Here is a 16,553-nt window from a genome sequence, read left to right on the forward strand (position 1 = left end):
GCCAGGTGAGCATTCATGGGTAAAGCAGTGCATTGGAGTGAAATAATGAAGGAACATTTTGAGAAAAAACAGTGGAAATGTATATTCATCTGGAATCAGTGAAGAAATCAAGCCCAATACCTCTTGCTCATTACTCCTTTTAAATGCAGAATAGGGTCATTTATAAAAATTGTACTGAAGGTTTTCCAGCATACACACAATGCATTGTGCTATAGAGGAACATGGTGGGGAAGTAGTCCTCAGTGGACAGTCTTTATCATAGTGACTGAGAGGAAAAAAAAAAAAGACGGGATTTTCCAATTACTCTTTTCATATCAAGTTTCTCTAAAAAGCTCGATTAGTTCTAATCTATACTTTCACCTTCATCAACATTGACTATCCTATCTAATTTATGAATGTGGAAACTTTATATTTGTAAAATTTCTGGTAGGCTTTGTTTTCTTAATTCTCATTACTGTTAAATTACTATATTAATTTTTATAATTTTATTCCCAAACTTTCTTCCTGCTATTTGTACCACACAATAAGGATGGCTCTCACAACAGCAAGGCTTGCCTTCTCCTAGGTTATCAATTACCAATGGCTTTTTTGAGAAGACATAAAACCCTGAAGGAAATGACATACTAAAGTCTTATTTTTATTTTTGTTCAAGGAAAGATGGATTCAAATAAATTATTCTGGTTTTGCTTTTATATGGCCTTGACTCTTTTTCTTGTAGGGCAAAAATTTTACATAAAAGTCAGATTGTACAATTAGATTTTTTTATCCTTATTTCCCAGTGTGCAATAAAGTGTAGATTATAGAGAAATACTAAAATAAGAATCTTGCTCTTTCATGGCTATTTTTTTTTTTCAGTCTTGAAAGTTTTACTTGATTGAATTGCTGATTCTGGGAAAGGTCTCCCTCCTTGTATATTGCTGTATAAAAAATCAGTTAGATACCAAGTGGTAGAATTAGAAAACACCATTTTACAACCTCCAGGTGAAATAACTGATTCAGGTCACAGTCATCATTAGCCAAAACTGCTAGATAAATAGTACCAGATAAAACTAGATGACCAAAGATCAGGTTGCAGAAACTCTGTGAAGGGAAGGTGGTCTGAGACCTAGAGAGAAGCAGGTGTATGCAGTAGCACAAGGCAACTGTGCAGGACACAAGAAGGCCCAGGGAGTGGGCACTGAATGGTCATCTGAGTTGTAGATCTTGAAGACGAAAGATGAATATTTATGTGTAATGACATTGGCTACAAACACTCTGACCTGACAGTGCCACACTTTAGGATTTCATTCTGGCCAAATAAAGGTAGAAACAACCCAAATATTCAACAATAGGGAATTTTTAAGTGACATTAGATCCATACAATGGTTCACACTGCAACTATTAAAAAAGAAGATATACACCTGTATTTATTGACAATGTCTCATGACCTATTATTTTATACACAAGAAAGAAATCAAAAGAATAGCATTTCTTTTTCAAAGTATTTCAAATGAACCACTGTATTTACACTGTACTTCCCATTTTTTCACAGAGTACATGGTGAAAGGAAAACTAAGACTAAGTCCCACAACCCCTTTCTGGTCTTCTTTCTTTATCACCTTATGTATTTTTCTGCTATAAAGTCCACTAGTCCTACCACAAACATTTTCTTTTGTATTTGGTATAATGTATGTGTATATGTATATGTATGTGTATATATATAGACCATCCATTGTATATACACATATATATATACACACACATATACATATACACATATATATGATTATATATAATTAGATTATGTAATATAATTAGATTATATGTTGAGATTATATATATATAATCAGAAAAGGAAATAATGCCCACTGTAAATAAATATATAATATATATACATACATACTTGGAAATGCATATGGCTAACCATAAGATAATTAAAATCACCCGTAGAGAGATCTTAAACATTCTCACAACAGCAAAAAAGAAAATTGCAGTCATGTGAGGTGATGGTTGTGTTAACTAACCTTATTGTAGTAAATTATTTCACAATATGTACATGTACCAAATCATCACACTTTAAACTTACACAATGTTAGAGGCTCCTGGGTGGCTCAGTCGTTAAGCATCTGCCTTCGGCTCAGGGCGTGATCCCAGAGTCCTGGGATCGAGCCCCACGTCAGGCTCCTCCGCTGGGAGCCTGCTTCTTCCTCTCCCACTCCCCCTGCTTATGTTCCCTCTCTCACTGGCTGTCTCTATCTCTGTCAAATAAATAAATAAAATCTTTAAAAAAAAAATAAACTTACACAATGTTATATGTCAATTATATCTCAATAAGGCTAGAAAAATAATATAAAATCACTCATATTCTCACCTCTCAGAAATAACCTGTTAACGTTTTCCTGGATTAGTTATGCATGTATTCTCTCATACACCTTCTAGTTCCAGAAAGGATTTATGGTAGCTCATATAAATGCATAATATAACAAGATAAAATACACCCAAAAAATAAAGTTGATAAAGAAAACAGGATGAAGGAACAATGAGAGTTTATAAAGGCAAGTTGAAAGCAGAAATGAGGTTAATAACCAGTATGATGAATTCCCCTTCATCTCTTGACTATTGTTTTATTACACCAAGATCACACGGCATATGCAGGTGGATGTCTTAAGGAGGGACTTCTAAACTGAACTCAGTTTGTAACTGTCAGAGCCAAAGAAAGATTGCAATCTCCTCACAGGGCTGGAAAAGAGCAGGTCAGCTTTCCTGGCCACCACTCACCGAAGTTCCATCTGCCTCTCTTCTCCTTCCTCAATCTTGAATTCCCTCCTTCCCTAAGGCCATTGTATCTCTTAATTGGAGAGAAGATTAACTACAATGAGCTACAGCTGTATCTCTGTGTTCCCCTTCCAAGACCCAACTCTAGAACACTTTCAATCCCAGCCTTTTCTTACATAGGTAACAATACATTCACATGGTTCACAATCAAAATCTTATAAAATGTGCCAAGACAGCTGTTTGTATTTGTTTTTGGTTTTGGTTTTTGGTTTGGCTAATTTTGTGTATCCCTCCAGAGTATCTTACCACAAACCAAAGGAAATACAAACACATATTTATATTTTTTCAAACTTTTCAATCACTTGTAATTCCTCTCATTTTTGTATTGCTCTCTCACACACAAATATACAGACTGTCTTAGAGCATGGTTCCACTCAAAGCAACAAGGAATTGCTGAAGGGAGAAATGTGAAAGGATCTAGAATCCAATTAACTTTTGCTGTCAATGGTGTGTAACACCGGGTGACTCACTGCTTTTTTTGTATATGGGGATGAAATCCTCATAAATTAACCAAGGTTTCCAAGGGAAGTGATGAACCAAACCCAGATGTTTACCAAATTAACAAATTAATCTTTAAAAACCAGCCGAAAGTTCTTTTCTTATTACTAAACATAATCTTAGCTGACTGAGCTCTTGTTAAAATTTTTAACTTTCTATTACTGCTTCTAACTTGTAATAGAATTGTATTCCTAGTGTTCATTAAAGAATATATCCTGCTGATAGACTTTTAAACAAAAATTAATAAAATATTTGTGAATAAAACAGTTTCCCTTGTTTTTCTGACATTTGTGCACTTCCATGTTAGTAAGACAATTTCAGTTAAACTGCATACACACACTCAAAGATAGTCCATGTGATCATTCAGTTTTACAAGATCATAGCACCTTATAAAGTTTTGTTAAAATAATAAAATTGAGTGATAACACAGTACATGACATATGGTTAATAGTTTATATAGTATTAAAGATTTAACTTATTTTAGAAAGTTTGTATTTTGTTTCTATATTGCTGTGTATCCCTGTGAATTCATCAGTTATTCTTATATATTCCTCCAAAGTTCATGTTCAAATATACATGAATGTGTGTGTTTTAGTTTCATGAGACAGTAAGAAAGCAAAGGTTTCTTTCTCACAAGCAGACATGGAAATCAGGCATAGCACTTGTATTTAACACTGTTACTCTCCTTTCTTCTCATCTCCAAGATAGTGTTTATTGGCATTACCATGTTAACCTTGAGGTTTATAAACATTTTCATATCCATTACCGGCTTTGATCTTCACAAGAACCTTGTGGGCTAGAACAAGCATGCCCATTTAATAGATGAACAGAGACTCAGGAAGTGAAAAGACTCTGAAAATCATCAAACCAAGTGGCAGAGCCGATCCCTGAGCTGCGCTTCTGGCTCCAAGTCCAGGGTCTATTCCACTGTACCACATGACTTCTCTGGACAGGCCACCCTGGAGTGGAGTGCACACCAATTTTTCTTCTGTCAGCCCTACTTGAGGAACTTCATTAGTTTCAAATACCACTAGGCCTCCAGCGAACAGTTTATTTGTTTTTGTGTCTGAGAACTTTCTCACTTGTATAAGCTCCTAGGGAAGATGACAGCTCAATTGCTTGCCATACAATAGGGCATAAACTGGCAGATTGCATCTTCCCTGCAGCAGAATTCCACCTTAGGTTAATGACAAGGTTTCTGAAGCTTCAGAGCAGTCAGTTCCTTAAATTCCACATAAAGCAGTTGTCCCAGGAGGTGGGGAATTCAGAGACCTCCAAGATAGCATGCTCTTCTGAGTGTCCCATATGGCATCCATCCCAGCATATATACTTAAGAACACAGACAATAAATGTTTTTTGAACTGCACTGAATTAGATTACCTGCCCTCTCTATATTTAATGAAGACTCCATTTGTAGGAGGCAAATAATACCATGTTTGCAGTAACCAAGTTCCTCTGAGACTGATTCTCAGGGGCACTTGATAACTTTGGGAGCTATTTTTCCTGCAGTTCACTGAGACCCTATCAGACTATTTTGTTCTTCAGAAAGAAAAGTTATCAGGGTCTGACTATAACTGACTGTAACCACAAAATTTTATCCTTATTACTTATAAAATAACTAGTTTATGACCCACAGATCACTTGTCAGGACTCCAAATAGAAATGCCTGATAAGCAGTTGTATATCCAACATGAGAACTTCGAGGAGAGGCCTGGGTTTAAGAAATAAATTTGAATCATTTTTATATACTTACAATGCCTTTGGCAGCAAATAACAGAAAACTCTGACTAAAACTGACTTAGAATAATTTATTATCCCAAATGACAGGAAGTTCAAATGCAAGGTAGACTCCAGGATTGGTTAATTTAATGACTCAACTGTATCTTCAAGAATCTCAGTTCTCTTCCATTTCTCCACTCTACTCTTATGGTTACAGATGGCTGCAGCAGTTCCAGAAATTATATCTAGACACCACAAAATCCAGAATATGGAAAAAACCACCTTTTCTTAGGTCGCTTTCTTATGTATAAAGAAACTTTTCCCAGCAGCCTCCACCAGAATTCTAGTAGTTTTTCCTTGGCTATGCTACATGCCCTCTCCTAAAGGAAATACAAACACATATTTTTATTTTTCAAACTTTTCAATCACTTGTAATTCCTCTCATTTTTGTATTGCTCTCTCACATACAAATATACAGACTGTCTTAGAGCATGGTTCCACTCAAAGCAACAAGGAATTGCTGAAGGGTGGCAAGAGGTACAAGATTACATTGATGTAATAATCAGAATTTAATCCCCTGGAATGGAGATGACGTCAACACTCCCAGAAGCACATGGCTGGATGGAGGAAGAGTGGACCACCAAATATAATTGAAGTTTTTTATGGAAATGAGGAACAAGTGGAAATGGATTCAAGAGGATGAGATCAAGAGCAAACAAGGAGGGAAACACCCTTGGAAAGACCAACTTTAGGAAATTGAAGAGAAGCCAAGGAAGGTTAAGAAGCAAGAGAACTTGGGAAGAAACTTTTTTAAAAAAAGATTTTGTTTATTTATTTATTTGAGAGAAAGAGCACAAGCAGACGGGGGAGGGGCAGAGAGAGAGAAAGAAGCAGACTCCCTGCCGAGCAGGGAGCCCGATGCGTGGTTCGTTCCCAGGACCCTGAGATCATGCCATAAATTGAAGGCAGATGCTTAAACGGCTGAGCCACCCAGGCACCCTGGCAAGAAACATTAAGGATCATCTGGGCACACTTTAAAAGGCAGTGAGAGAGAGAAATTAAACACAAATTTTATCATTGCATATCCATAAATATCTAAGAAAGAGGGTGGTCCTTTATATTTTTGTCCTAGTGAAGGAAGTTCCTGGATTTACAGTGACCACCACCTAAAACCACATTTTCTCAGTTCTATTTTAGTGAAATTTTATTAGTCTAATTAACATATAACTTAATTTTTTTAATTTAATTTTTTAACTTTATCACTTCTCATTTTAAGAAATTTACCAAGTGAGAGTTCTGATTCTTAGTTTCAAGCCCTCAGTAATAGAGACTAACTTGCCAAGTGGTCATAATTGGATGTTGATAGACAAAGATATTCGCTTGATTCTATATCCATCAAATAATCTCAAACCTTGATTTAGTTTCCCATCTCATGAAAGAAATTGTTCATTACCTCCCCACTGTTCCAACATACACACTTAAAATTGCATTGTTTTAAGCTGTCTACTCTCAAAAATGTCCCAATAAATGTCCCATGATAAAATGACTGTACGTGGAAAACCTCCATGATCTGTCTCCTTGTCCTTCTGGAAAATTCCTGTTTATTTTTCAAGATTATCAGTTTCAATACTACCTCTGCTGTGCAGCTGCCCCAGTAAACACCCAGGACTCTTGTGTAGGCACATAGTGCTACCCACAGAACTCTGTTGGAGCACTGGTCATATATGTCTACTTACCCCTGCAAGACAATGGATGAAATAATTTTACATGAATGAAATAATATTTAGTTACTAGGTTACAAACCTAGATGATATTAGCAAAATAACTGTGTATATGTCCAGGCAAAACCAAGCACTGTTATTTTGTGCCCAGCCACCATTGTCTAATCTCTAATGTGAGAGGGTAGGACCAAACAAGCTCCTAAATTTCCTTAAATTCCATCCATAGCTTATGATTTGTTTAACTTACTAAAAATATCTATATCTTCTTAGCAGACAGATATTGTCAGATCCAAATCTTAACCTTTGCTTAAATAACCGAACCAGGAACTGGACATAAAATGTGTTTTCTCATTTGAGAACTCAGCATGTCACCTCACTCGTACCCTTATCATTTTTATGCCCACTACTCAGTGGAGGCACTGATAAGTAATTCTCATAATAAGTTATTATGTCAGTAAAATGTTTAAACGTTTTCTAGAATGTTTTTGGATTTTTTTTCCTTTTTAAATTATCTGTTTATAGGAAGAGAACAAGAAACCAGCCTAAACACTTACCAACAGGTGACCAGGTAAATACTCATCAAATAGAGTTCGGGTGCTCTGTGGCTATTAAAAGGCAAGAGATAAATCTATATGTAATACATGGGGGGGGGAGTCCTGTACATATTATTAGCTGAAAAACAATATGTCACAGGTCAGTTTTATGCTATGATTCTTTATGTGAATAAAAAATTTTATTTCTTTATGTGAAGAGAATATTCAGTAGGAAACATACTAAAGTATGAATGGTTAGTAATCATTGGAGAGAAGAAAGGAGTAGATGGAAAGGCTTATATTTTTTTTTCTTTTTTACTTTACATGAATTTGTACTGCTTGATATATATGTTTACAGTAGTAAAAAACAAAAACATTTATATAAGGAGAACCTAATACTCTAAATCATTTATTTGACTGGAATTCCATTTGTTCAACATTGTTACGTCCTTTTCATTTACCTGCTTTTCTTTTTCTCCTTGTCCATTTCCTCATAGTTTTCCTTTTTTCTTTTTTCCTGATTTCATTTCTCCTTAATTCCTGCCTTTAATTCCTTTCTCTCTGCCCCCAAGCTAGATCCCTGAAAGGTAGAAATCAGAGAGTGTGCATGGGGGACATTTGTGTCAGCTGGTGGCTCTGGGCATAGAGGGTTCGCTGAATGGAGGATTCTGAACTAATTATGTGGTTCTGGCCACCTGAGAGGAACTGTGCCCAAGACAGAAGGACCAGAAGGACATCAAGATTCAGACCACAGCAATAAGATATTTAAAACAAAATTTTATTGCTGAAACCCAGAATTTTCTTTCTTCAACAGAATGTATAGATATTTGGCTTTAATGGCCTGGTCATTTCTCCTACTGGACCATAGAAGAAGGAAGAAGGGTGAAACCTGGAGTAAAGAAGCTTCTGTTACCAAGAGAGGATGGGATGTTCGCTACCAAGGCAATTGCAAGGTTAGTCAGAGGGTTAGTGAAAAATATAAAATCACTGGGGTCTTGCTTCTTATGGCTGAAAGTTTGTCATTGAAGTGAATTGAACTAAATTGAGTTAAAATTAAATTGAAACACTGAATTGGGATCCACAAGACGAACCTGAGGAAGAGGTCTTTCATAGATTCAATTAATTTATTGTTGCAATAGATGCCAACCCCTGCTAGTTACTTAAAATATATTCTCCCCCAAAATTCAAACCCAAACCACAATGAGATATCACCTTACACCTGTCAGAATGGCTAACATCAGAAAGACAAGAAATAACAAGTGTTGGAGAGGATGTGAAGCAAAAGGAACCCTCATGCCCTGTTGGTAAGAATGTAAATTGGTGCAGCCACTGTGGAAATCAGTAGGCGATTCCTCAAAAATTAAAAATAGAAATGCCATACAATCCAGTAATTCCACTGGGTATTTACCCAAAGAAAATGAAAACAGTATTTCAAAAGATATATGCACCACTATGCTTATTGCAACATTACTTATAATAGCAAAGATATGGAAGCAACCGATAGGTGAATGGATAAAGAAGTCATGGGGCATGTGTGTGTCTGTGTGTGTGTATATATACATATTACTCTGTCAAAAAAGAATGAGATCTTGCCATTTGCAACAAAATGGATGGACCTACAGAGTATTAAGCTAAGTGAAATAAAGGCAAATACCATATTATTTCACTTACATGTGGAATCTAAAAACCAAAATGAATGAACAAAGTAGAAACTTTGGCAGGAGAGAATTGGCAAAATAAGTGAAGGGGAGTAGGAGGTACAGGCTTCCAGTTATGGAATAAATAAGTCACGAGAATGAAAGCCACAGTATAAGGAATATAGTCAGTGATATTGCAATAGCATCGTATGGTGACAGATGGTAGCTACGCTTGCAGTGAGCACAGCATAACCTACATACTTGTTAAATCACTATAACATGGTGTGTCAACTCTACTTCAATTTTAAAAAGGCAAATATATATATTTTTATATATATATTTACAACATATATACATATATTTTAACATATATGTATGTTTTTTCTCCCTTCATCATCAGAATAACTTTATGAACTTTTCTCCCTTAATCATCAGGATAACATTATCCCTACTTTATAGATGAACAAACTGAGTTTCAGGGAAGTTAGGTCACCCATCCAATGGCATTAACTGATGAGTAAATGTCTGTGTCTCTCTCAGCTCCCTCTCAGCCAATCCAGCAAAGACTGCTTTGTGAAATTGTATGAGAGACTTCATGAAGCCATGTGTTTATTTACAATGTCCCCAGCTCTAGCCTCTAAACTCTCTGGAATTAAACAGTTATGGAACTGTTTAATCAACTGTTTAATTTGTTCAGTGCTCAGGTAGTTTTCACTTTTCAGAAAGAAATTAAAAAAATGAAAAATTTTTAAGCAGAATCAACAAACTATAATCAAAAGGAGTATATCTCTCTTGCTATGTATGTAATACATACACATATACATATAAATATATTTATTTCAATATATAATCATCTATATACATATTTATATGTATTCAGGCAATGTTTCCACTGCAGCGAGGCAGACCAGTAAACTACTTTATCTGCAAAGAGAAAAATATAAGGCAGTGTTCTTGAAAGTTCTAGAGTTGGGTACCCAGAATTTTAACTTATATCTCTGATACCAAGCTGCTCCCAGAATGTTTTCAGTAAGACCTTTATTTATATAGAAACAAGAGGGCCCAGCTGAAGGATGTGTGTATGTGTATGTATTTAATGTGACTCTGAAAGATCTCTGAAGTAGTGGGTACTTGTTTAAACTAGTGTAAAGCAGTTTTAACAGGTAGACTCAATTCCTGTATCCTCTGAATCTAATGCATTTTTATTGTAAGTGGCAAGGTAGTAAGGGTTAGCTTTTTGTGACATATCTTCAAAAAGGCATTAACACAATGCTTCCTATTGCTTCTCTTCCCTTCCTATCTTCCAACCATAAACTGGGGATGATAAAACCATTTTCTACTGTCATTGCTGAAGGAAGTTAGAGAGGGAAAGCCAACTACAAGATTTTCATTTCAAACTAAGTCGAGGCAAGCAGTATTTAATGCATGTCCCATCTCTATCAGTAGGAGCCATTTGGTCTTCTAAGAAAAGCGGGTGCTCGGCAAGCCTGTTTGCTTCTCAGTCTTTGGCCTATTGAAATCTAGAAGTGTTGGGTCAGAACTCACATGGATGGCAAGAATAGCTGAGCAATTCCCAGTACCAGTGTCAACAGTGGACAGTGGGAACATGCAAAACCATTTCTACCAAGACACATCAGTTTGGCATTTTATGTTTTGTTAAAACACAATTTTCACACCGCAAAACTAGAGGGTTACTATACAATTTAGGAAATTAAATATGTCATATCAATTCATATTCAGAGTGGTACAGTGCTAATCATCATGACCAGATCATGTGAGATTTCTTTGCTTTTCTGACCCATGACCTGTTTCCTTCTTAGAACAAACAAAAGTTATAGAAGCGGAAGAATGAAAAGTGCCACGTAAGACAATTGGTATTTTAAGGAATAGTTTGCAAATGGCATGGTGAAGTGTACCGCACAGACTAGAGGATGAGATACATGCAAACAGGCTTACATTGTTAGAGAGTCTCAAGTATGTCATTTAAGACTGAAAGTATAAGATTAGAAGGTGGTTTTTAGATAATGTTAAGAACATAAAGGATTTTGTTTCTAGAAATATAGCTTGCCTGCTATAAAAGGGTGGCTGAGATATCCATTCATAATCCCTGCCAACCGAGGATCCTAGGTTCCATTCCTTGATGCTTTAGTGCCACCTATGGTTCCAAGTTAGAAAGTGCTCCTTGAAAACAAATTCTAGAAACCGGAAACAGTATTCTGGTTTTAAATTAGCATACTTATCACTCAATTACATTTTGCCTTTGGGGTTTGACTAAATGAACTGAATATCTTTCTGGAGGGCAATTTGACAATATGCATTATGAGACTTTAAAAATGTTTAGTAATTTTGTGTTTAGGAAATGATGAGAGATAAAGAAATGTATAAGAATATTTATTATGGTATTATTTAAAAGAAATTAATGTTCAAATGATTATAATGAGGAGCACCTGGGTGGCTCAGTCGTTAAGCGTCTGGCTTTGGCCCAGGGCATGATCCCAGAGTCCTGGGATGGAGCCCCTCATCGGGCTCCCTTGCTCTGCTGGGATCCTGCTTCTTCCTCGCCCAGTCTCCATGCTTGTGTTCCCTCTCTCACTGGCTGTCTGTCTCTGTCACATAAATAAATACAATCTTAAAAAAAAAAATCAGAATAATATTTTAAACACAATACAACAGCTAAAATTTCTTTTTTTTTTTTTTTAAAGTAGGCTCCATCCTGTGCGTGAAGCTCAACATGGGGCTTGAACTCACAACCCTGAGATTGAGACCACAGCTGAGATCAAGAGTAAGATGCTTAACTGACTGAGCCACCCAGGCACCCCACTTAAAATTTCTTACATTTGTTTAAGATTATAGTGTTAAAAAGAAAACCACAAGTCCAAAATGGCATCTCTTTGGCCAAGTCCCCAAGCTGGTGTTTCATATGTAATCTGATTTCAGTTTCAAACTCCCCCCAAAATCTAGTCTTAATTGGTCCGTCAGAAATTTTTGGATGGGTGCCAGTGAGTTTATCACATGGGCCTTTTCATTCCCCAGGAAGATGAGGTAATCTGCATGATAAGACCCCCCCTTTACTTCTAGATGGGATACTTATTGCTTGATTCATGAATCAACTAATAAAGTCAATTATATCTTTAAAATTCGTTCAGTTGAACTTTTGTTATTTAACAGTAATCACAAGCAATTTATAGTATTGTTTTCAAGTTTTTAAATTTTAAATGAATGGTGCCATATTATAGATATTTTCCAACTCACTTTTATCCTGAGTAATAAATTTTAGAAATTTATTCATGTTGGGGGTGCCTCGGTGGCACAGAGGTTAAGCGTCTGCCTTAGGCTCAGGGCATGATCCCGGCGTTGTGGGATCAAGCCCCACATCAGGCTCCTCTGCTATGAGCCTGCTTCTTCCTCTCCCACTCCCCCTGCTTGTGTTCCCTCTCTTGCTGGCTCTCTCTATCTCTGTCAAATAAATAAATACAATCTTAAAAAAATTTTTTTTAATTTAAAAAAAGAAATTTATTCACGTTGATACATATAGGCCTAGTTTACCCATCTAATTATTGTGTAATATTAAATTGTATGAACATCTCACAATGTATTTATCTTTCCTCTGACTGTAGGATGTTTGAATGTTTTCTTTTCTTCTCTAGAACAATAAGAATTCTCATTCATTTATTTCATGAACTTCTGTGAGAGTTTCTCTATTGTATAAACCTAGAAGCTGAAAATCCACCTTAGGGTCATGGAAATCTTTGGCTTCTCTAATATTGACTAATTGCTCTCTTTACAACTTATATGCTCTGGAACCTATGAGTGTTTTGTTGCACCAATTCTTTATATTATTTTTCCTATGTAATAGATGTGAAATAGTACCTTGTATAGTGTTGATATATATTTCCCTGATTACTAGTGAGGATGAAATCTTTTCTTATGTTTATCGGCCATTCAGATTTTCTCCTCTTCTCATCTTTTGTCCATTTTTCTAATAAGATGTCATTTTTATTGATTTGTAGAAGCTCTTTCCATACTGGTTATTAGTCCTTTGTTGATTTTATAATCTTATTTTGATTATGTAACTTGTGTTTTCTCTCTTATATGTTATCTTTGTTAGCTAGGGTACAGTGGAAAGTTACTCAAATAATAGGTCTGAAAGCTCTAAGCAGAAGGGAGAAAGAGGAAGTGACAAATGCACGGAAGGAGTGTGTTTTGGTTTGCAGAACCAATAGTTGCAGCTGAGGAGACCTCAAGTAGGTGTTTCACCTGATCACCCCTTGCTGATAGCCTTCCTGATAGCCCCTTATATGAGCCAGTTTGAGCCAGATTGGAATTGAGGACCTGTACAGAAGCCTCTCTGAGTTCTCCTGAAGTTACCTTTAGCTCATTATAATACTAAGATCTCCTCCCATGGGCAGAGTTTTCTGCCATTTTTTAAAATATATGATGTATGCACTAGCATGTTGACATGCTAGGCATGCACGTTAAACCGAAGTGCTTGTGCAAACTCCCTGCACCCACCCTCTAATACATTGAATAAAAGCTCCCAATACTAACCCCGTGGGAGATAGTGCTTTGAGAGCTATCTTCCTATCCCCTTGCTTGTAACAAGTACTAAAAAATTTCTTTGCTTTCAATATTTCCTTGGGTTGTGTTCAATTCAAAGTACCCCAAGTGGTGAACCCCTTGAGTTTGGTTACATCTTCTGTTATAACAAGGCTTTTTTAATGTAAAAAAAAAATGTAATATTTTCCTTTATGGTTTTGATTTTGTGCTTTCTGACAAAAATCCTTTTTCAAGTACCACATTTTAAATATTTTTCTGAAATCCTCTCATTACATGTTTAGGTTTTTAATTCAACTACATTGCATTTTGTAAATTTCACCATGTAATCTCGTTTTTGCTTTATATGTTTCAAGGTTGTTTTTAGATGCCCACAAATTGATTATTATATTCTCTTTCTTTCATTCTTATCAGTCTTTTGTCTTACATTCTATTTTATTTTATTTGATATTAACATTGATATATCCTTTAGTTATTTTCCTGGTATATTTTTAAATACTTTCTTTTCAATTTGTGTGATTTTTATTTTAGCTGGGTCTCTGGTAAGCTACATATAGTCAACATGCCAGACTGAATTTCACTGAGTTTAATCCAGTCATATTTACTGTCATCAGTATATATTTGCATTTTCTCTTGTGATCAGTATATATTTGCATATTCTCTTCATATTTTATGTTTTCTGCTTATCATCCTTTCTCTTTGTTCTTTTTTTCTGTTCCCTGTCTCTTGTTAAATTGATAAAGTTTTCTGCATTTCTTATATCCTCTACTCTCATGGAAGCTGTAGAATGTACTTCTCTTCCCTTAGTGGTATCCTATATTTTTTGAATCACTTTTTTAAAAAATTGAAGTTAATCCATTTCTTTATAGCCCTCCCTCAAAAATACAACACTTTAATATTCCTTCATCAGAACACATACACACACACACACACACACACACACACCTTATTATTGCTGGCTGGAGTTTTAGTTAGAGAATTAAATTTTCAGCATATTTTATCAATTTGTGTGCCTTTATATGTTTCTCAATGTCCTATGTGTCTGCAATTTTTTAAGTCATGTGTGTTCCCTCTAGGTTTACTTCTCTTACTATTATATTATAATTCACTATGTAATCATTTTTTTTCAATAAGAATCAATTAATGACAAATTCTCTAGAAATTGTATGTCTGAAAAATGTCTTAATTTCATTTTTACCTTTGAATTATTGTTTACCCAAGTGTACGTTTCCAGGCTGATGGCTACTTTCTCTCAAAATATTGACTATGTTACCCCATTGTCTTTTCTCAGCAGATGTTTCTGGTGAAAGTCCTGTCCTCAGCCTTTTGTAGATTATTTGAGACTTTCCTTTGGGAGTTTATATTTTTTGTATTTATACTTAATGTTTTTCAGTTTCATTTATGCTATGTCCAGCATATGGATTTATTTTTATTTCTTCTGTTTTTATTTGTTATTTTTCTTTATTTTCCACCAAAGATGTCATGTTTTTCTCTAAAATCTAGAAAGTATCTGCCATTATCTCAGTAAATATTACATTGCCATTATTTTCTCTTTTCAGTTTTTCTGGAATAATTAGACGTATGTTGAAGTCTCTCCAACTATTCACCATGTATTTTTATGGTTCTTTCATATATTTTTATTTATTGTTTTCCTTGTGCTTCATTTGAAGAAATTTCTCAAAAGTATCTTTCAATGCACAAATTTTCTTTTTTACTATAATCAGAATTTATCATGTTTATTGAATAAACACAAATATACACAATATGCATATTAAATGTATGTGCATATTCAATTATGTATAATACATATGTAACATGTATACGTAGATCATGTATAACATAAAATGTACATATACAACAAAATTGCCAAATGTATTACATTTATGTATTTACTTATATAATATATATTGATACATATGTATGTGTGTGTGTGTGTGTGTGTGTGTGTGTGTAATTTCCAAGATTTTCAATGAACTATTTCCTCTCTATCTTTTCTTTTTCATAAATTCTTGTTGCATTTATGGATAGTATTTCTTCATTTATCTCTTTAACAATCCTAAAGATGCTTGTCAAAATTTCAGTTACTTTTATTTGAAATGAATTCATAGATTCATAGTCAATTTTGTTGTCTATCTTTTTGACATTAGCTGCTTGGTTCGTCATGGAATTTGGGTTTGTGAACTTACTTCAAGTGAATTCATTCTCCTTCTCCCTCACTCTCACCCTCCCTCTCTAACTCTCGATTTCTCTTCTCTCTTCACCAGTTTACCAGTCCCAGTTTGGCAGACTTGCAATTGCCTCCACTTGGCATTCAAGATTCCTATTGTATTATTGAAGTTGTTACTGCAGGAGTCCTAAGTCAGTTTTGTCATTTCAGTTTCTGGTTGGTTCCTGGTTGTGAGATGATAGGCCCAGCTTCACAGAATGACTGACCACATTCCTGCCTAATGTGCAGTGGCTTTCCAATGATTGTGGCCTGTTCTTGCTGCATGGGTGATTCTGTGTTGGCTAGAGAGTGGCCTATGGGATTTCTTCATAACTCCCTGGTGGGAGTGATTCAGAACATTTCAGTGACTCCTTCCTCTTTGGGCGATTTGAGTTCATCCCCCAGTGTGATCCCTTATTTTACCAAATCACTTGTGGCACTGACACTATGGAACCCTTTGCCAGCTCACTTCACAACTCTTGAAATTATGATCCTTGGAGGACTGGAGCCTATTCCTGCTTGGTTACCAATCCTCATGTCCTGTGCTCCACCCCTATTGTCCTAGTGAGTGGGAGGGAGCTTCCCACTGCCCTTTACTCACTGTACTGAGAGTATCTCAGGCTCTTTCCTCCAACCTCTACACTATCTTCTCCCACCAAACTCCAAGGCAACCTTGATCCCACAGCAGGGTAATTTTTTAAGATAGTCTTACCTGATCCCATCTTTTTCAAATTCTCAAGGGTCTGCACTGTCCTTCAAGGTATGACACAGGAAAATTGAACTTTTTTGAATACTGAAAATACAGTGAGTAGTACCTACTGACTGCTGGGTTCTAATAACCACTACCACCAACATATGCCCTCAGAAAACA

At 35.6% G+C, this 16,553-nt stretch overlaps 1 protein-coding gene across 3 annotated transcripts in view; it reads left to right on the forward strand.

Annotated features, from left to right (window-relative positions):
• HEPACAM2 (HEPACAM family member 2) overlaps nt 1–16,553 on the forward strand; it is a 67,435-nt gene that overhangs the window by 39,289 nt on the left and 11,593 nt on the right. For 2 of the 3 annotated variants that reach the window (XR_015724015.1, XM_045793252.2), the window contains one exon: nt 6–692. Coding sequence is in view for 2 of the 3 variants with exons in the window: in XM_045793252.2 (XP_045649208.1) it covers nt 6–9 (4 nt within the window). In the remaining variant the exon portion in view is untranslated. Of the gene's footprint in view, nt 1–5; nt 693–8,099; nt 8,239–16,553 lie in introns of those variants that run through there. The other variant, XM_087861077.1, reaches the window with a different exon arrangement.

Source organism: Ursus americanus, chromosome 3, assembly GCF_024610735.1.
Source record: "Ursus americanus isolate L20-20 chromosome 3, mUrsAme1.1.p, whole genome shotgun sequence".
NCBI classification, from domain to species: domain Eukaryota; kingdom Metazoa; phylum Chordata; class Mammalia; order Carnivora; family Ursidae; genus Ursus; species Ursus americanus.